The 22461-nt window shown below is 41.8% G+C and overlaps 1 protein-coding gene across 2 annotated transcripts in view; it reads left to right on the top strand.

Moving 5' to 3' along the window:
• Positions 1–22461, top strand: part of LOXHD1 (lipoxygenase homology domains 1) — a 272249-nt gene that overhangs the window by 99554 nt on the left and 150234 nt on the right. For both annotated transcript variants that reach the window (XM_027869011.1, XM_027869010.1), the window contains exons 8-14: positions 4373–4623; positions 6059–6194; positions 7075–7235; positions 10325–10411; positions 10875–11010; positions 17824–17984; positions 19702–19862. In XM_027869011.1, coding sequence (XP_027724812.1) covers positions 4373–4623; positions 6059–6194; positions 7075–7235; positions 10325–10411; positions 10875–11010; positions 17824–17984; positions 19702–19862 — 1093 coding nt within the window. The remainder of the gene's footprint in view (positions 1–4372; positions 4624–6058; positions 6195–7074; positions 7236–10324; positions 10412–10874; positions 11011–17823; positions 17985–19701; positions 19863–22461) is intronic.

The raw sequence follows: 22461 nt of genomic DNA, 5'->3' as shown, positions 1-22461 counted from the left end.
TTACAAAGAAAACGTTATGTTTAAATGGTTATCAAAATATAGTCTTAAAAAATTACTTCCAGGTTAAGGACTTTTGCTCTAGAGCTATGATTCAATAACTTACACATAGTAGGCGCTTTATAAATGTTTGTTGAATTGAACTGAACGGAATTGAGTCTACAGAAAGAAACATCTGAATCAACAATGGAGTTGTTATAACAGCAAAGTAACCAGCAAGTTACCTCGGCTATCTTTATGACTTTGGAGGTTTTATTTCTACAATGGGAACAGATCACAAACCTCCCATGGGCACTTTTTTATGAGCCTATGTTGGTATCTGCAAACACATTGCCACATTTATAGTCCTGAAGTGTTTTACTCAGGGCTTATTCTTGAGGAGTGATCACGGTATAGTGGAAAGAATGCTAGACTTGGAATCTAAGCTCTTGGGTTCAAATCTTGTGTCTTCTATTTACTAGCTTTGTGACCTAGAACAAATCTATTAACCTTGGGGCAGCTAGGTGGTGCAGTAGATAGAGCACTGGTCCTGAAATCATGAAGACCTGAGTTCAAAACTGACCTCAGACCAGACACTTGACACTAGCTGTGTGACCCTGGGCAAGTCACTTAACGCCAATCGCTTCATCAAAAAAAAATATTAACCTTTTTGAGCCTCAGTTTCTTCATCTGTCAAATGAAAGGAGTCAGCTTTGATTGACCTCCCTCGCAGGATTTCTGGGAGCCTCAAATCAGACAATGGAGGTAAAAAGGCTTTCTATCTAAACCTTAGAGTGCTGCGTGAATGCCAGCTATTACCCCATGCCTGCCAACATGCTTTGGAGAGCAATATGGAATGCTAATACCCTGAGCCATCTGTCAATACAGATCCTAGATCATCTTGTGCCACCTCCACTGGGAGCTCGATGTGAGAACTCCCTGATCTGCTTCTTTAGGCTGATCAAATTGTGTGATTCAATCCACAATTTGAAGACAGGAAGAAGAGGTGGCCAGCTGAGAAACTGCCTTGGAAATTAAAGCCATTCCAAGATATTGATATGAGGTATCTGCCCGTAAAAGATGTCTTTCATGGAGGAAATCACGTTGTTATGGGAATCACTGTGGTGCAGTAGAAAGAGCCCTGGTGCTGGAGTCAGAAGTCCTGGGTTCCAATCCTGGCTGAGCCTCATAACTTGTGTGATTTTAGGCAAATCAGCTAACCTCTCTGAACTTCATTTTCCTCATAGTAAAATAGTCAAGTTGGACTGGGTGACTTCTAAGGTCCCATCTAGCCTTAAATCAATAATCCCATGATCTTGGTCACACTATGCTACATAAATATATTTCCAATGAATGGTATGAATGGAAGCTTTGGATAGAAATCTAATGGCCTTGAATGTGACATCGCAAAGAATGCAGTAGAAGAATATACTGTCTATGTTGGCCACCCAAAATGACCTGCCAAAGCTACCCACCTTTCCAGGATACATGAACCAGCTCATTTTCATCCCTGTGGGAAAAGGAGGAAACCTGGGGCACAAAAGCCAGACTTTACTTCCCAGTTTTTAAAAAATGGTAGCCCTATTCCTTTTGGACTCTTGAGCATACAAAAGGCAAGGGAAGAGATATTGTCCTGCATGAAATATGAATTCCTATAACTTAGTAGGAACTTAAAATTTTTTTATTATCTTTTATTTTGACATCACCTGTGTTTCCCACTATATTCCTCCCTTCAGCACTTTGGTAGAGAGAAATGAAATATAAAGAGGGAGGGGTATTTGACAGGACAACAGAGACCCAATGGAGAAGGAGGAGGCAAATCAGTGCAATGTGGCATATAAAAAAATTTGAGAGACATAATTTCTGGTAATTTAATCATTTTATTAACAAAGCCAGCATGTTTGTTAATAAAAGGGTGGTCATTTGGCCATCTCTCTCACACCAAAGATGCCTAATAGTGGTGGGCTTACATTTTATATGCCCTTGAAAGAGTGGGTGTTTAATCAACTCTTATTGGTTAACAATTAATGAGAATATGAACATTACAATGAGAAGCTAAGGATGATATCATGTCACCCATGGATTAAGAGACCATTTTTATACCCAGACCACCCCCAGCCTTGGGCAATTTAGACAAAGGGTCTGTCTCCACCTAAGCTTGAGTGAATAGAATTCACCTTAGACTAAAGATTTCTTTATTAGGTTGGGTGGGGTCGGATAGAGATAGGTTAGCTTAACCTTCAGACACTGAGGTCTTGAAATGAGGAGAGAGAAAAGGAGGAAATCTGAATCTCTCCAAATCATTGGTTATTAATAACCATCTCTCTCATTGATTTAGGTGTTGGGTTAGACAAAAATAAATGAGAAAGACACATCAGTTCTGCCCTTCTGATACTCGAGTTTAATAGGAGGATATGATACATACAAGATACCATACAGCAGCTGAGATTGGACCTCTGATTTCACTGGTCCAGGGAATTCTCTGGTGAGGAAACTCTCCCTCCCAATACAGGCTCTGACATTTTCTCTGTAACATATAGTCTTAGACAGTTGCCTAGAGCACTGCTCAGGGTCACACTGCCAGTGTGTGTCAGATCAATCAAATCAAATTTTTAAAAATGTGTTAAGGGCTTACTACATTCCAGGCAGCTAAATATATTTGGTGGAGCAGTGGCTAGAGTACTGGGCTTGGAATCAGGAAGACCTGAATTCAAATCCAGCCTCAGACAATTACTGCCTGTGTCACTCTGGGCAAATCACTTAATCCTGTTTGCCTCAGTTTCCTCATCTGTAAAATAAGCTGGAGAAGGAAATGACAAACCACTCTAGTATCTCTGCCAAGAAAACAAATGGAGTCACAAAAGTCAAACATAATTGAAATGACTGAACAACAACATATTCCAGGCATGGCATTAAATACTGGGAACACCAAGAAAGGTTAAAAACAGCTCCTCCTTTAAAGGAGTTCAAAGTCTACTGGGGGAAGCAACATGTAAATAACTAGATTGAGACTTGATTCCCTGGTTCTGAGAATGGCCCTCTATTCTCTATGCTGCCTTTCATGACACCAAATCTTAGATGATAATTTTTATTAGAGAAGTATGAACAAAGTGATCTGTGAGGTCTGGGGTGAAAGGTCATTGCCAATGGGAGGTGGTCAAGAGAGGAGGTTTTCATGGAATAGGTGGCACTGGCATTGAGCTTCAGTGACTGAATAGGAATTCAGCAGGTGGAGGCAGGAAGGAGGGGGTTTCAGGAATAAGTAATAATGTGAACAGAGACACTGAGGTAGGAAACTCCGGGTATGCATGGAGATAATGAATGATCCAATTTGGTTGGAGCACAGAATATGTGGAGGAGAGTACTATGAAATAAAGGTGGAAAAGAAGGATGGATCAGATCACAGAAAGCCTTGAATGGTAAGGTAAGGAATCTGAAGTTTGTTGCGAACCATCAGAGGGTTTTGAACAAATAGATCTATGTATAGGTCACATTAGTCTGGGAGTGGCATGAGAATGATTTGGATGGGACAAATAATGGATGTGGAGAGGCCATGAGGAGAACAGAAGAGGTTGCTATGGGGGGGGCGGGGATGGGTGGAAATATTCTAGCTCATTCCAGCAGCTTTGGGATGCAAAGGAAGTTTTCCCAAAAGAATGTTAGGCTAATACAGTATAAAGCAACAGACCTTAATTATGAAGTGCTTGGACATACTCAGGGGATGAACTAAGGCTTAGGGACACCAGGGATACAACTAGGGAAGTCATCAGAACTTGGGGTGGAATGGTGTTTGAGCTATGCCTGGAGGAGGAAAGGGCCTGCTGATGGTCAACCAGAGAGACTGCCATTGAACTTGGCAGTTCTCCATTATGTCTCCTATATGCCTCCATACCAGGATATCTGGTCCAGGCAGATAAAAACCAGGAATTTTGCAGGGAGGAGGCAAGTTCTCATTTGGGTAGATCAGTGTGGTTTCCCATTTCTGATATCTCAGGCAGAGAGATGCTGGGGACTGGATAGCAAATCAGATAAAGAAAACAAGTATGAGATATGGAGATGGAGAGTAGACAGAGGGAGGTAACCTGTCATAAGTGAGTTCTGAGGATGAAAAAACAATGTGTTTTAAAAAAAAAAAAAACTTATCTGTAGGGGACAGAGCTGATTCTGGGGATGAATATGTGGCCAACAGGAAGACGTGAGCTAAAAATGAGGACATAAAAGAAACAAGGAAACCAGGACAGAGAAGAAGGGGAGATAGAGAATGTGGTAGAGAGGAAGACATGATGGGCAGTTGGAATCATGAGAGAAACCTGGGGGGTAGGATGTGTTCTGATATATTCTAACCCCACCTTAATTAACTTCCCTTCTCTTGCTGGTTCTGTTTTGATACCACCAGCTATCTCATACATCGTTACAGTCATAACAGGGGATGTCCGGGGGGCTGGGACCAAGTCCAAGATTTTTCTCGTCATGTATGGAGCCAGAGGAAATAAGAATAGTGGGAAAATCTTCCTGGAAGGAGGAGTATTTGACAGAAATCGGACGGACATCTTCAACATTGAGCTGGCTGTCTTGCTCAGCCCCCTGAGCCGAGTATCCATTGGGCATGGCAACGTAGGCGTCAACAGAGGCTGGTACTGTGAGAAGGTGAGGGATTCCTGTCTTGGGGAGCTTACCCTGATTCCTCCTACACCATCACCAATACATGAGTGGTTAACCCTTTTCCTTCAGCAAACTTTGGTTATCACTGTCACCTATTGGTTATATATATGCCTGTCATATATCCTGTTGGATTGAAAATTCCTTGAGGGACTGGGGCCATTCTTGTACAGAGACTCTAACATAGTCATAGATTCACTGAGTTCTCAGAGAATATTTTCTGACTGTCTAGTGCGTGGCACAGAACATGAAATCAATGAGTTTGTCATTCAAGAAATATTTATTGAACACGTACTTTGTATTCAGGTCTATCCCAAGGACCATGGGAGACAGTGACCCTCCATCTCGCCATGTCATACCTCCCTTCCTTTCACCATTATTCTTCCCATGTATCCAGTACCTTCCTGTTTCCCTTCTCCTTTTCCACTTGTTAAAAAAGCTAATTTTAAGATTAAATTCCTGATGTAACTGGTTTTACTGTGATTGGCCTCCTAAAAAAGTCTTCTCACTTGAATGTTCTGGTCAGTTGGTTTTCTGTTGAGATAACTGGCTACACAGAAAACAGCAGCAACAACAAGGACAATATTTAAAGGTTTTGAGAAAGGAAGTTGGTCAGGGGATCTAGGATGGTGGATTGGAGTCAAACTTTGAAAAAGCAAGGGATGTCTTCTGTGGGTAAAAGGGTAGAAGAGAAAATCTTATTCATTGGATAAGTAGGTTGAAATCCTGAGATTTTCTAACACAATGGTCACTGAAAGAAAACTGGGCTCATAATCACAGACTGTGAGACCTCAGAAGTGATTGAGCTATAGGATAGGATCATTGATTTAGATCTGGAAGACACCTTAAAGACCACTGAGTAAACCTACTCATTTTACAGAAAAGGAAACTGAGGTTAAGAAAGGTTAAGTGATTTACCCAGGATCACGTATCTAGTAAGTGCCTGAGGATTCTGGTCTTCCTGATTCCCATCCAACCCTCTACCCACTGTGTCTCCCAGTCCAATGTCCTCATTTGACAGGTGAATAAACTGAGGCCCAGAGAAGGGAAATAACATGCCCAATATGGCACAGTTGGCATTTAAACCCAGGTCTTCTGACTCAAAGTCCAGTGTGCTCCTCTTTCTCTTTCCTTTTCTTCTCCTCTTCTTTCTTCTCTCCCTTTCCTTTTCTCTCTCCTCTCTCTCCTTTTCTCTCTCCCTCTCTCTTCTACCTTTTTCTTCTTCTCCCTCTCTTTACTTCTCTCCTCCCTCCTCCTCTTCCTCTCTCTCTCTGTCTCTGTCTTGTTCTCTCTCCTCCTCCTCCTCCTCCTCCTCCTCCTCCATCTCCTTCTCCTTTCCCCCTCTCTATCCTTCTCATCTGCTGTGGAAGCAGGCTGTCCTATGAAGGAATGCTGGAAATGGATCTTGGTCTGTTTTCCTCAGGTGGTGATTTTGTGTCCTTTCACCGGCATACAACAGACTTTCCCTTGCAAAAACTGGCTGGATGAAAAGGAAGGCGATGGGCTGATTGAACGGCAGCTCTATGAGGTGGTGTCCCTGCGGAAGAAAAGACTCAAGAGTATGTGTTGAAGTCAGACTAGAGGAGTCTCAGGATTCCAGACAGACCTTTCAGGGACCCAAGCTACTTCTGTTGCGCTCTTCTTTATTAGAGAACAGAGTGGGCAGAGGTGGGGTTGAGGGTGGGGGAACAGGGACATAGACTTCCCAATAGACTGCCTAGGATATGTTCTTTCCTAGGTTTGGGCCCCCAGCTCTCCAGAGCAGAGACCAATAAGAAATCCACAACCCATCTAGCCCTGCTGCAAAAATTAACAGACCATTTACTTGTAATGTCCTTGAAGGCAACTGAGTTGTTCAAAGCAGCATAGATAAATCACATTTTTATAAGTCATCCTATTTTAAATGCTCTAGGAGAACTCTGGTTATTTGGAGGAACTTTGAGACGAATCTTATTATAGATCAAAGAATTCTTTTGTAAACAAGTTGTCACTCCCTAATTTATCTGTCTTATCTGTTTGAATTTTGGTATAGCTGATCTTTTGTTGTTGTTGTTATAGCAGTCTCATCGCCGTACATCTTGTCTTGGTCTCAAGTAGTCTTGATCTTTTCTTTTTCCCCCATTTGTAAGAGTTTGGTTTAAATATATATGTATATAGATAGGTAGATATATACACATATATAAGATGCATATATATACATATATACATACATATATATACATACCCACCCCCTATACAATATTTATGCATATGTATATATATAAAACTTCTTGTCCCTTGATCTCAAGTAGTATTGATCTTATCTTCTTTCTTTCATTTGTAATAGTTTAGTTTAAATATATATATATATGTGTGTATGTGTGTATATATGTGTATTTCACTGTAATAAAATTACAGAATAATTGACTTGTTTTTGTTACGGTTTTGTTCTATTTTAAGAACTTGCCTGGTCTCTCTGGGTCTGGACAAATGACCTGAAGAAAGCTGCCTGTAATGTTCCCGTGTTTATCCAGCTTTATGGACAGAAAGGGAGAACTGATCAAATTCGTCTGAACCCAGGTCCACAGGGCTTTAAACCTGGCAAAATTGACAAATTCAGGGTAGGAGCAATGAGTGTGGGGAAAGAGGGAAGAGGTATTTCAGTGGGCATCATAGAGAATTTTTTTTATAAAAGCTAAGATTAGGTGAATATTGGATTTTTCTTTTTAAAAAATTTTTCATTTCAATTCATCAACCATGTATAAGGTACTGAGAATGCAAAGAAAAAAAATTCCCTTCCCTCAAGGAGTTTACATTTTACTGGAGTATACAGCCCATAGAGAAATAAAAAGATATGAGGTAATTTGAGGAGAAAGAAAACACTAAAAACTAGAAGAATCAGGAAGAACTTCCTATAGGAGGTGGTAACTGGATTGAACCTAGAAGAAAGGTAAGGATTCTAAGAAGGGGAGGTGAGGAGTGAGTACATTCCAGGCACAGTTCACAGCCTGTGCAGACACACAGAGGTAGGAGATGAGGGCTGAATTCTGGGAACAGCAAGGAGAACAGGCTGACTAGAAAAATTAGAGCCAGACTGTGGTAGAATTTAAATGCCATTCTGAAGGGCTTTGCATTTTATCCTAGAGGCAATAAGGAGACAGGGTAGGAGATAGATTGTAGATCCCAATAAGGAATAATATTACATTATATACAGTTCACTGAATAGAACAGGGATGGAATTTAAATACCCTCTAGTGTTTCTATCTGGATTAAACTGACCAGATGGGAGCTTAAGAAAAAAAAAAAGGTAATTAGTTCAGGGAATTATAGCACCACAATGAAATGGACTAGAGGAATTGATCATATGGCAGCAGGCTGGGAGGCCCACAACAGATTAAATTGTAATTGGGAAACATTTGGCAAAATAAATTAAAATATAATAAAACATAAATGATGTTAGTTTGCGGTTTTCTAAGTCAATATGTAGCTGAATTTTGTAAGGTATAGTGACCCTCTTTTTATTTGAGTTTGACACCACTGAGTCAGAGGGTTCAGAAACATTGATGACATGATGGGTTCAGAAAACCTTGGCCTTCTGGGGTTGATGAGTAGTAGTGCTTATCCGTGTGTCCAGGACAGGGATCTTGTCTAATATTGACCTAAAGCCTTTCTCATTTGGATTTTTTTTAAGCAAGAAGGATCTAAATTAAAGTCTGAATTTGACATTTTTTTAAAAATAGAATTTTTAAGAATACTTTTTACTAGAACTATCTATCTGTTCTTAACTTACAGGAGGCTAACAAAGGATTTCCTAATTTGAGGCCCTATTTTGATGATTAGATAAAATGACTCTCAAATGAGGCATCAGATCAGGCCAAGGGGGTTGGCTATAACATGCAACCAAGCTTAGAAATGTTTATAAGCCAGTGAGTATAAAACCCTTGCAAAATGCTCACAGGTAAACACTTTCAGGTCAGTGCCATTAGACGTCAGCCACACTTAGATTGTTCCTTTGATAATTCACCACAGAGATTTTCTAGGTCATCATTAAACCAAGGCCTTGAACTAGAAAGCCCTCTGTTCACCTAGATGGTTCATCTCTGAACCTCAGAGCCTGGCTGAAACGTGCCTTCTGCATGATGCTTTTTTTGATGCCCCAAATGAGTAATAATCTTTCTTCCCTTGAATTTCATGGTGCACTTGATTAATTTGTGCACAAGCTCCATCCCTAAGCTCCATGAGGGCAGAGATTGTGTTTTATTCAACTTTTTTTTATTTCCTCCCATGCCTAGCACAGTGCTCTCAATGTAGCAAGCACAGAACAAATATTGGCTGAGTGAATTAATGAATGAAGGAGTTGGAATTAAGGTTAGAAGGTCCCTTCCTATTCAAAAAAATGCTCTAATTCTTCTTGTGTGTCTAGTATTCTGAATCAAGGACATCCAAGTTAATAAACTCCTCTACCAATGTAATCAATTCACCTTCTTTGCAACATTTTTTGTTGTAGAGAGAGTTGCCTAACAGCAATAGACAACAAGCATTTACTGTGTGCCAGGCACTAAGCTTATTGCAGAAGATGCAAACAAGCACGCAAAAAAAGAGTGTCCCTAAACTGAGAAACTTATGTTCTAAGGAGGACAACACATAGAGAGCTGAAGAGCAGGGTTGGGGAGAAAAAAGGTACATTAATGAGGAGGAGTGGTGGTGAAATCTGGAGACTTCCAAAGCACGGCTGGGAGGGAAAGAAGCTTGGGGCATGGAGAGTTAAGTGACTTGCCCAGGGTCTCACAGCCAGTTCTGTGTCAAAGGTAGAATCTGAAATCAGATCTTCCTGACTTCAGGGCCAGCTCTCTGTTACTCTACTTCTCTACCATAGACACTTAGATGTTCAATGAATTGAATGGACTCAAAATATATGGTCTGTTGACAGTGGGTGAGTCAGTCAAGTATTTATTAAGTACCTACTGTGTGCTAGGTACTGTGCTAAGCTGGGGATACAAAAAAAAAAAAGGCAAAAGATAGTTCCTGTCCTTGAGGTGTTCACAGTCTAATGGGGGATACAACAACTATGTACAAACAATCTATACACAGGATAAATAAGAAATAATGAAGAGAAGGAAGGTACTAGGATCTGAAGGTGAATTGAGAAAAGCTTCCTGTAGAGGGTATAATTTTTGCTGATACTCAAAGGAGGCCACGGTAGCCAGGAAGTGGTAATGAGGAGGAAGAATATTCCAGAAATGGGAGACAGTCCAAGAAACTGCCCTGAGCAGAGACATAGAGTAGAAGCCTAGAAGCCAGTGTCCCTAGTATGGAGTAAGGAGTAAGGTGTAAGAAAAATGAGAAAGTAGGAGTGGGGCTGGTTATGAAGGGCTTTGAATGCAAAATGGAGAATTTTGTATTTTACCCTGGAGGTGATAGGGAGCCATTGGAGTTTATTTAGTAGGATGCTAACAGGATTGGTCCTAGGCTTTAGGAAAATCACTCTAGCAGCTGAGTGGGAAATGGACTGGGGTGGGAGGGAGACTTGAGGCAGGCAGTCCCACAGACAGGCCCTTCAACAGTGCAGGAGCAAGGTGATGAGGGCCTGCCCCTGAGTGGTGGCAGTGTCAGAGGAGAGAAGGGAGTAAAGAGCATCATCTTTACATCAGAGACAGGGCTTTTTGTCATTGTTTTATCCTCTCAAGGGACTTTGATCTTTTTCATACAGCTTGAAATCCCAGATCTCGGGAGATTTTATAAGATCAGAGTTTGGCATGACAGTAAGATTCCTGGTTCTGGATGGCATCTAGTAAAGGTGAGAAGTGGAATCTTGTCCTTTAATTTCTATCATCATTGGTGGGGAAAAAGGCAGGAAAAAACGAGGATTCAGACTGTTTCCCTTTTAGCAATTCCACCACAAAGGTTTGCCAGATATTCATCTGTAGCCCCAGTAGTGGGGAGGAGGGCTAGATGGTCATTGAGGTCAGCATGTATCAGGATAGAAGGCATAGGACTCACAGAGAGGAGGAGGGAGGAATGACCTCTGTGAGGTGAGACCACAGGTGCTCCATCCTTGTCTCCAGAATACTACAAGCCTCTGAGGGGGATGGGGCAGGATAGTCACTACTCCCTGCCCTTCTCCCGAGACTATCCCTACAGCCTCCTTAGAGGGGTAGTCTCTAAGACCAAATTCAACCTGTCTGTGTTAGGACAGCAGAAGGGGTGCTAGGCCATGTTTGACGCTGCTTCACCTAGTCTGGTCCATGGCATCTTTCCAGATGACGCTGTTGAATTCCCTAACGAAGGACAAGTATAACTTCAACTGTAACCGCTGGCTGGATGTCAACGAGGATGACTATGAGACGGTCAGGGAGCTTACTGCAGAGGGCCCGACAGTGCGGAGGATAATGGGAAGTGAGTGCTGATCCCAGGTTCTAGGGTAGAATGGACCTTGCTGAGAGGAGGGTAGAAAATTCTTTGTTTACCTCTAAGGAGTAGGTCTGACCCAGAGCACCATTGAGGGGTACAGTCAAGAGTCTGTAAACCTAATCTCTCTGTACCCCAAGTCCCTATCTCTAAATGCTGTAATGTTTGTGGGCCAGGAAAACCAAAGCAGTCTGGAGGAGCATGCTATTTGGGGGTAGGGTGAGGTTCTAGGGCACATGAGAAGTTCTAGCTAGACAGATCTAGGCTTCCTCAGAATGTCCCTAGATTTAAAAATAAGAATAAGACCATACATTTAGATAGTACTTTACTATTTCACAAAATACCTCATATTTTAATAAAATTCTAAAACTGAAATCAAAGGACCAGGATTCAAATCCTGGTTCTGCCACTAACTACCTGGGTAGCTTCAGGCAAATGTCTTTACCTTGTTAGGCTTTAGTTTCCTTTATTATGAAATTAAGGGATGAGCCCTCCTAAAATTTATAGTTCTGGACCCAACGGTAATTTTCCCCTTTTATTGTATTAGTAGAAATTTGCTCATCCTCCCACCTATCCCACCCCAAAAAAGATCCCTTAGGAGCTGAGCGATGCCGTCTTGGTCCAGGTCACCCGCTGGTCACCGGCATAGGATCACAGATTTAGAACTAAAAGAGACTTCAGAAGGTATCTAGTCCAATACCCACATTTTATAGAAGAAAAAAACAAAACTCTGCAGCTCATTGAGTGACTTGCCCATGATCACCCAGCTTGTGTCAGAGATAGGACCTGAACCCTGGCCTTCCTGAATTCAGCAGTCATTCCACTTAGCCACAGCACTGGCCCCCTCAGAAGAGTGGCATGTGGAAGCTTATGCTCCTACATTGTGTCCGTGATCATCTGAGTCCCTCTGTGATGTGCTAGGGTTGACTCCGAATGGATACCATGTGCCTTCACCTTTTCCTAATTATCACTGGCCTTTGCTAATTATTAATAGGGCTCACACTCGGCTATGTGTGTGGGGTTATCAATCAGCTGATTATAGCTGCCCTGGGTGTGACCACTGGGGCCTCTCTGACATTCCCTCTCCTATGACCACGTCCATGTGGTTCTTTCTTTCTTTCTCCTGGGGCAGGGCAGGCTCAGATCCGCACAGCTTTGAAGTCAGCCCGGCCTTCCCGATTATTGCTCCCTTTCTATTGCCATCACTCAAAGGCATGATTATCATTGTGAAGATTTAATTCACTGTGAGAAGATAGTGCGGCACCTACTTGGAGGAGCTCTCCAGTACCCACAAAGGCTATTACCTACTCCGTCTATATATAGGGCCAGCTCTGGGGTAAAGCCTATGAGAAATTAAGAATGAAGAAAATAGAAGGTCCTTAGCCTTAAGGTTTCCTCATCAAATAGGAGAGAGAGAAGCAAAACAAAAGCTATAGTTATCCTTCCACATCATGTGGGTTAGGGGGTGTAGTATCCCCATGATCTGGAAAATCCATGTAAAATTTTTTGGCCCTCCTTCATATCAGAGAAGAAGTCTGAATTTTTTTTCTTTTTCTTTTTCTCTTATGGGGTGTTTATAGTACTTTATTGTAAAATTTGGGTTAAATATTTAGTCCTAGGCTACATTGTATAAGACTATACATGTATTTATGCATTTCTGAGTCTCTAAACTTTTTCTGTGTCATCTGATGACCTTTGGGGGTGTTATCTGTGGCTTCTGCGAAACTCCCCCCAAATTCCCATTTAATTTCTTATGCCTACCTGTGATATATAGAAACTGCAATGGGGAAAATGGAAGGGATAACTGTACATATGACCTGCCCTCCACCCCCCCCCCCCCCCAAAAAAAACCCAACAGAATCAAAGAAAATACTCCCTTGGGCAAAGCCCAGTTACCAACTTGAAGTTTCTCTATTTAGGAGAGGCATTATGCTATATAGAAAGAGGCACTCAATTTGGAGTGGAGAGGACCTGAGTTTGAATCTCACCTTGGTCACTACCTATGTGACTTTGAGTAGGTTACTTAGCCGTTCTGGGCCCCAGTTTTCTAGTTTTCTCATCTGTAAAATAATCAGGCTGACCTAGATGACCTCTAAGCACTTTCCATCTCTAAATCTATGAATAATAATCTGATTTCATATCTACTTTTTAATCCTAGGGGGATTGAAATGTTATGGAATGTTATATTAAATGAGATGTAATTAGAAGGTGAATCTGTGGGGAGGGGGATGATGTTATAATGTATTTCAAAGTCGAAAATAAGGAATTTTTGAATTAGGTAATACTCTGCATTGTTCATATAACTGCTACCCCTCTCTTGGGGTCTGGTGCTCAAGAGGCTTCACAGAAGAATTAGATTTCACATATTTAAGGGAAGTGTACAAAGTTTAACTAGGGAAACTCAAGGGAACCCAAAGGAGGAGGCATGGGTAGAAAGGGACGGCATCCAGGTCCTGTAATGGGGCAGCAGCCAACCTTACCTACCCTGAGACTGGATAATCTATGGGAGTCTATCTCCCATGCACACTGGGGCTAGAATGGACTCTGACAAAGTGTGGGGAAGGAATGCCATCAGAGATGTCTCAAGAGAAGCTTGAGGCACAATGATATCAGATTCTAGCAGTAGCCGAGGAGGAGCTTGTCATGGTCTGGTGAGAGGCTGCTTCCAGGGCATGATGCATCCTTGTATCAAACTCTCAGTAGGATTCCTGGGTCCATCTTCATACCATGCCTGAGGTCATCTCAGCAATCATGGCGGTGCAGGGACTTTATAAAGAAGGGTGGGAGCCTACTTAGGCATGTTTCTTTGGTTTCCTACCCCTGAGGTCACAGGCAAAAATGGACCAATCAATTAAGCTTCTGGAAGCTTCTATACTAGAAGGTTCCAGATGTAGAAGATGTCACACTTGGGGGAGGTACCCAGTAAAAAGACAGTGCAGTGTGGAAGATGAGGAGACTAGGCAGGAGCGAAAGATGTGGCAGAAGGAGACAGAGACAAATCAGTTGGAAAATTCCAGACTACAACACTCTCCATTGGTGCAGATAGTCAAGAATTGACCTTGTGGATATGTGTTATTTCACAAGATAGATTGCATTCCAGCAAAAATGGCTAAAATTCTGTGAAACAAACCTCATTTGTTCATTGTCCTCTCTTTTAAAATCAAAGATGCATTTTTATTTGAAAAATATTCCTCAATAGATTGAAGTTAACACTTTTGTCTAGGAAGGGACTAAGATCTGGCCAAGTTATGCTGGGTTTTGAGGTACACGAGTAGGTCTGCATGTCTGCTGGGGGTTCTTTGTCTATTTTGGAGCAACTCCAGATTAATTGGCCTCTGTGGCTTCCCTGTTTGGAACAGAGGGATTTCTCCCCTGCTAGGCAAATACTTAACTACACATTCATAGTTCCCAGAACTCAGCTATTCTTTCTCTCTTTGTCTGGTTATTTATGACAGCTTACAGAACTTGGCTGCAATCACTTTATCCACCTAATGACCCTATATAACACACAAGAGAAGATAGATTAAACATTCCTTAAGTTTGAAACTTGGAATTATGTAAAATGAATCAGTATTCTATCGTCAATTCATTCTGCAGATTCAAATTGCAGCGATCTAGTTCACTTAAAATGAGGTATGAGTATAACAGTATAAGAGACAACATAGTGTAATGATAGAGAACTGGTCTCTGGGTCAGTAAGACCTGGGTTCAAATCCTTCCCCTAACACATACCCTTTCCATTCCTCATCTGTAAAATGAGAGGGTTGGGCAAGATGGCTGCTGTGGTCCTATCTAGCTCCAAATCTATGCTTCTTTGAATTACAACCATATATGTATGTATGTATGTATTTATGTATATATATGAACATATGCATATATGCATATGTATGCTGTATGCTGGAGGGCTTTCAGGAGTGATTGCATTGATTAACACAGGCTTTAAAACACAGAGAAATTATTTACCAGCTCACAGTTTATTTTCACCCTTCCTTTCCCCCAGGAGCCACCCAGATAGTAAAATAAATGAAAGCAGCATTCTTCATTGCTTGCCCAGCAGAAATGATTACTCCCCATAGACAAGTAGGCAAAAGACCATCAGATTTGAATATTAGATATTGCAGGCGCTTGTTAAGCAGACTGCACTGTAATTTTTTTAATTAAAGGACAAATAAGAGGCTCTGGTACTTACCCATCTGTTTAAAATCTTTTCCTGGTAAAGCCTGTCAATGTAATTATCTTTCACCGTCTGCAGTATCCTTGTCAGGGCGTAGCTTTGGCCAAAGGTGCTAGGGATCCATATGGGATCCCAATAAGAAGAACTCCGTGCTCTTTGAGAACTTCTGAGCAGCTGGAACTTAGACCACTTGAACAAAGATCCTTCCTTGTTCATGTTTAGAATGTGTGTATGGCCAAGGGGGTTGATTCCCTGTTCACTACAGGTAAAAGAGCAGAGATGGTCCTCTACAAAACTGTGGCCAAGGTTGCTTTGAGCACCTACACTTCCTCCCTTCCACCTTCCCAGACTTTCAGCATCCCCTTCCTCTCTCCTTACCTGGCAACCAAGAGATTTTTGGTGTTTAGAATCTCTCTGGTCAGTAACGTGGTAAGGTACTGCCTCCTTTCCAAGGTTATTTGTTTTTTAAAAAGAACTTAGAAAAGATAATACTTAATCTCAAGGGATAGGAAGAATGATGAGATTTCTGGCACTGTGACACCTTGCTGAGGAAACTGGTTCTGGGCAATGCGGGGCACCCCCTCAAATCACCATGCAGCTGACCACTTAATCTGTCTGTGCATGAGGGTGACTATAAAAGCAAAAGTCAATTGATGTTTTTTATTACTTGAATGTTTACATTTGTGCCAGATCCTGTTCCATTTGGCCACAGTAGACCTTCATTTGACCAGATGAGTGAAAGTCAAACCCAACATTTTGGTGTTCCTCACTTTGTGCAACCCCGATGAGTCTATCTTCCCGAAAAGTTACATGTAAATTGAATTTTTTCATAAATGGAATCTGATTTTCTTGTTGACACCATTCTCATTTCTGAAATGCTGGATCATCTTCATCTATGACAGAAGGGAAGGTGAGGGCTTTCCCACAGTGCATGTGGCTCTTCAACATGTCTACATTTAATTTCTCTGTCCTCATCTCTTCTACCACTACCAACTTCTTATATAAAGGCAATATTTTATAGAGCTGGCAAGTGTAGGTGGCAGCGCTGAACTGGAAAATAGGAGATCTTGGGTCTACACTTGCTACTAACTGGTTGTGCAACTTTCGACAAGTCATTTCCCTTCATGCAACCTCAGCTTCTTCAACAGAAAAAGGGGAATATTGAATTCTATGACCTCTTCAGGTTCTTTCATACCCTCAAAATCCCATGATTCCAATTAATGAGAGTTAGAAATTTATATGTAATCAAAGGAGTCTTTCTATTTAAAGGTATCCCAAAATGTGAAATTTCTTCCCACTGACTTAGTACAAAGATAGAAATTTTCCTGTGTCAGGGTTGTTGAAAGTGAGGTCTAGGGGCAACGAGGTGGCATAGTGGATAGAGCACCAGCCCTGGAGTCAGGAGGACCTGAGTTCAAATCCAGCCTCAGACACATAATACTTCCTAGCTGTGTGATTCTGGGCAAGTCACTTAGCCCCAGTTGTCTCACTAAAGAAAAAAAAAAAGTGAGGTCTAACTAGAAAAACTCAATTCAGTAAAAGCTTGAATCAAATATTTTCTGTGAATGTAGAAGGGCTCCCTACCATCCCTGCATCCAGGGACAGACCCCTTCCTTCTGCCGAGCTTGCTGACAGGTCTTTTGTTGGTCACTACTAAATGCTCCTACTTGAGAGCCAGACTTCTCTTTGAATGCACTGATTCTTAGGTAGAGGGGTTGTTTATGGGGGTGCAGGGATACTACTTTTCCATTTCTTTCTGTACCCCACCCCTACTCTACTAAGGAGGAGTTAATTGGACTCATGATGTCTCATTTGTTTCCTGGAATCTCAACATGAGAGAGCAGGTCAGAGGGTATAATCAGCCCCCAATAACAAATTAAAATAGCTCTTTTGACACAATATGCTGTGCTGATCTTCCCAGTGGGCCCACACGGTTCTTTGTGCTGATGACTTCTGTGCCTTTAGCGAGGATTATTTCACAGTTTATTTAGAAGTGACCGAGAGGACTGGGGAGCGCTGTGCCGAATGCCAACCTCATCTGTAGCTCAGTTTGCTTTTTTTAGAAAGGCCAAACAATGAGAACTGGGAGGAATATCTTTGGAGCATAGCAGCAACCCATTGAATGAATGTATCTCATGTCCCTCTTGCCATCCTCTTCCCCCTTCCCTCTTGTCCCTTCCCTTTCTTCCTCAACCTTTATTGCATACCTACTATGTACCCAGCCCTGTGCCAGATACCATTGGAGAATATAAGAACAGCAAAAGACTGGCTCTTTTTCCACAAGGAATTTATAAATTGGTTGGAAAGACAGAATAACATACGAGAAACAAATGGAAAAAATACATAACTATGTAAAATCACATAGAGTAAAAATCATTAAGTCCCAATCAGTCCTGTGTGCACTCAGAAAGTGGGAAGGTGAATGTAGGCTGGAGGTGATCAGGGAAGGTGTCATGGCGGAAGTAAGAATTGAGTTGGGACTTGAAAAGTAGGGAATGTTTGGAGAGGTGGAGGGAACGGGAGAAGGAAGAGTGGTGGGGGTGGGGAGAACTCTAGGGCAAAGGCTCTTGAGAAGGGAAGGCAAGGACTTTCCCACAGAGCAGAAAGAAGATAATTCGCTTTGACAGTGGCCCAGTATCGAGTGACCCTGTGTACAGGGGACATTGAAGGAGCAGAGACAAATGCCCGAGCTTTCATCTGCCTCTTTGGTGATGCGGGAGATACCGGGGAGCGCACCCTGTCTAGCATCATCTGCAGGAACAACACTGATATATGTCAAAAAGGCAGTGTAAGTATCAGAATGTTCTCTACTCTCTTCTTGCCAGACTGTCCCTTCCTCCTTGCCTTCTAGAATGATGTCATTCTTGTTGCTGGCTAAGATAGGAGGGATTGAATCAGATTCCCTGGGTAGGAAGAAATCCCACCGGAAGCAGCCCCCTTGTATACCCCAGTAGAGTGTGAATTCATTGGAGCCTAGGATTAGAGTTGTAAAGCTGAAAGGGACTCCAGAGGCCATGTAGTCTGATTCCCTCATTTTACAGATGAGGAAACTGAGGCCCAAGGAATTCAAGTCACTTATTCAAGTTCATACAACTTGTAAGTGGCATCCTATGGATTCAAATCCAGGTCCTATAGCAACAAATCCACTCGCTTTCTACTGTATCATGCTTCCTTTTTTGTTTCCTGTTAGGAGAAATTAGGGGGAGGTGAGCGGGAAAGCATTGCAGCATCTTCTGAACTTGAAAAGGAAAATGGATTTGAGAGAAAGGGAACTGGCCTTGTTCACTGGCAGAGTAGGTGTCTGCCTACTTGATGTAATTTTGAAGAACTCCATAAATGACATTTGCCCTCCCCCCCCCCACATTTCTTCCTATCCGTATATTCTAACTAGGGGCTGGGAGGATCTGAAGAGCTTTTAGAATTATAAGCACCATAAGAACAGGAAGCTGGGTAAAAGATGCTGAATTTAGAATTATGTGATCTCAGTTTGAATCCTGGCTGTACAACTTATTCCCTGTATGGCCTGGATGAATTATTTAACATCTCTGGGCCACAGTTTCCTGATCTGTAAAGTGAGGGGGGGGTTTGGACTAGACAGCCCTCAAGCCCCTTCCAGCTCTACATCTAAGACCTTAGATGGGATCCTAGGAGGTACTTTATCTGTAAGATGGACTACCGGCATTTACTCTGTTTGTCTCTTTAGAACTGAGAATACCCAATGTGCTTTAGAAATGGGGGCTATTTATTATGTAATTAGAACCCTTACCTCCCTCCTCCTTTCCCCATCTCCCTTCTCCCTTCTCTTTAAGGATACCAAAGGGGAAAGGAACACTCACTAGGGGTGGGTGGGAGATGAGAATGTGATGGAAGACCTGTGGAAGACTTCTCTGAGGACTGATCCAGACTGGCAACTTTTTTACATGCCTCATGTGGATGATTTTTTCGATCCGTCAAGGATCTGTGATGTTCTTGTTTTGGGTCCTTGAATTTGAAGGCTTTATTGACTCAACACATCATCTTTGAAAGTGGCTGTAACAGAAACGTTTATCTCCCTCTGGCCACCCTAGTGCAAGACCTCTCTGAATGGAGCTAGGTTAGCCCTTGGTTACTTTGACCAGGGTGATATTGAGAGGCTTTGCTGGGACTTGCCAGAACTTGAGCTCTGCTGGCATCATCTTAAAGAATCCAAGATTCCCTCCACATCACAATGAAGTCTTAAATAATAATAATAATGATAATAATACTAACAATATTGTAGCTCACATTAATGGTGGAAATTTTAGGTACTATGACAGATAAATGGGGGAAATGCTTTGAGGGAAGAAGCCCTTCTTGGTTTCCCTCAACTCACACCATGTAAGTGGCTGATTATCCTTATGTGTAAGGCTATCCTTAATCATTAGAACTAGCTATTTTCCTTTAGAGGCTGGGGGAATGAGGTTAGAGGTGGACACAGAGGCATAATTCCAATATAATTTGCCCTGTTTTCTTTCTCCTTGGATAAGGCGGATGAGTATACCATTGAAGCAGTCACCCTGAGGAAGGTGAAAAGAGTCAGAGTTGGACATGATGGCAAAGGAGGGGGCAGTGGCTGGTACCTGGAGCGAGTGTTAGTGAGAGAAGAAGGGCAGCCAGAGAGTGACAATGTGGAATTCCCTTGTAACAGGTATGAGAACACCAGCCTGTCCTATTGCTGAGTTTTTCTGTTCCTCAGGAATAGGAGCTGGACTTCTGATTCCATTAGTGTTGAAAATTTCTGAGTAAGGAAACTTGCTCTGCTAGAATAGGCTGGCACTTTCCCTGCAACATATAGTCTCAGAGATGCCTGGAGCCCTGAGAAGTTGAGACTTGCCCAGGGTCACATAGCTCAGTCAGTATATGTCAGAGACAGGATTTACCTTTTGAGATTAACTAGGAAATAAGCACACTGTGTTTTTTCCTAAGCAGTTATCTCAGAGTTATTTCCTAGATAATGTCCACTCATGGCAATTACTAAGGCTCCATGATTTTGGAAAGGTGCAGGAGACTGAAATTGCTGCTTGGACCAGGCAAGGAGGCAGCAAGAGGAGTATTTGGTGATGAGTAGCATCTATCTAAAACCGTCAGCCAGCATTATATGTAATAGGGATAAGCTAGAAGCATTTCCGGTAAGATCAGGGGTGAAAAAAGAATGCCCATTATCACCACTGGTAACTGTGCATACCCTTTGACCCAGCAATACCACTTCTAGGTCTGTATTCCAAAGAGATCATAAAAGTGGGAAAAGGACCCACATGTACAAAAAATATTTATAGTAGTTCTTTTTGTGGTGGCCAAGAATAGGAAATTGAGGGAATGCCCATCAACTGGGGAGTGGCTGAACAAGTTGTGGTTTATGATTGTAATGGAACGCTATTGTTCCATAAGAAATGATGAGCAGGTGGACTTCAGAAAAACCTGGAAAGACTTACATGAACTGATGCTGAGTGAAGTGAGCAGAACCAAGAGAATATTCTGCACGATAACAGCAACATTACTCGATGACCAATTTGGATAGATTTAATTCTCTCAACAATACAAGGATCTAAGACAATTCCAAAAGACTCATGATGGACAATGCTATCCACATCCAGAGAAAGAACTATGGTATCTGAATGCAGATCAAAGCACACTATTTTTTTTTTCTCTCTCTTTTTTTGTTTTTTTTTTTCTTTCTAGTGGTTTTCCCCTTGGGTTCTACTTCTTCTTTACAACATGAACAATGTGGAAATATGTTTAATATGATTGTACATGTACAGCCTATATCAGATTGCATACCATCTTGGGGAGGGGAAGGGAGAGAGGGAGAGAAAATTTAGAACTCAGAATCTTATAGAAGTGAAGGTTGAAAACTAAAAACAAACAAATAAATAAATAAATAAAATTTTTAAAAAACAAACTCAAAAGTACTAGGTAGGAAAGCAAAATAAAAGTGTAATAAAATTAGAATCTGTAAACTATATATGAAAAAGAGGAGTGTATGTAGAGGAATTTGATGTAGTGTATAGAGCTCTGGATTTGGAGTTGAAAGCAGCATTGCTGCTTACTAACCTACAGGGTTTTGGAGAAGTCACTTCCCCTCCCTACATCTTAGTTTGGTATAAAATGAGGATAAAATGATCTGTAAGGCCTCTTCCAGCTCAAAATCCAGTTAAGTAGTTGGTTCTGCCTGACAGTATTAAAAAGGACCTGAGGCTCATTATGATCCATGGCAGTTGAGAACTTGGCCTTATACTTCAATTAAAAATCTGAAATCATTTACTGAGAGCTCTGTCTTCTCCCCTCCTTCTCACTTCCCATCATACCACAGCCAGTACCATTAAAATGGAAGCCCCTTGAGGGCAGGGACTGACCTTTGCCTTTCTTTGTTTTCTTAACATAGGGCCTGACAAATAGTAGGCGTTTAACAGAGGCTTGTTGACTGACAAGTCATTTTACTTCAATTTCCACATCTGGAAAATGGGGGGTAAGTGGGGGTTGGATTAACTGGACCTAGCTGGAGAGCTTATGTATGACCTGTGATTATCCAAAGTGGGAGCTGAGTCTCCAAGGTTCTACAATGTGCCTTTATTCAGGAGCATCAAGATCCTTTAAAGAAACAGAAATTTTTTATCTTGATGTGAAGCATGGGGATAGTATTGGCCAGCTCAGGACTCAAGAGGGTTTTAAAAGACATGGAGAAGAATACAAAGTGGCTCAGTTGCAGGTTGCATATGGGTATGTGTGTGTGTGTGTGTGTGCCTTTGTGAGCTCAGGGAAAGAGTAATAAATTTGCAGCTAGGCTGTTATGTAGGCTAATGTATATAGCAACATCTCACTCTGAAATTGGGCAGAAGTGTTCTGAGCTGGAGGGGAAATGCTGGATTTGGAAAGGACTATTAATACCACAAGAGCACTTAAGTGGATATGAAATGACACGTCATGCTTTGGGCCAGGAATAGTTTCCTTTCACTGGGGTACAGGGGCTGAAAGGAGAGGTTCTTTCTAATAGAAAATGGGGGCTCTGTACTGATTTCCTTTCTCTTTGCTTTCTCTACCAAAATATGGCTGGTCAAGATCTGGGCTCAGCTCAGAGATGTGGGAATCCTAGTTATCTTGAGGTTTGACCTTAGGACTAGGTGAAAGTGTTAGAAACCTAAGTGACATTATTTGACAGATACTGAGTGGCAAACACCCCCCCCCTTAAATATCTTTCCCTCTACCTCACTAATGTGTGAAATTCTGTTCTTAGAGATTCATTCCTTTGA

Source organism: Vombatus ursinus, unplaced genomic scaffold (assembly GCF_900497805.2).
Source record: "Vombatus ursinus unplaced genomic scaffold, bare-nosed wombat genome assembly UNPS02014791.1, whole genome shotgun sequence".
In the NCBI taxonomy this organism is placed as follows: Eukaryota; Metazoa; Chordata; class Mammalia; order Diprotodontia; family Vombatidae; genus Vombatus; species Vombatus ursinus.
The sequence above is the reverse complement of the archived record's forward strand: the minus strand, read 5'-3'. Positions and strand labels throughout refer to the sequence as shown.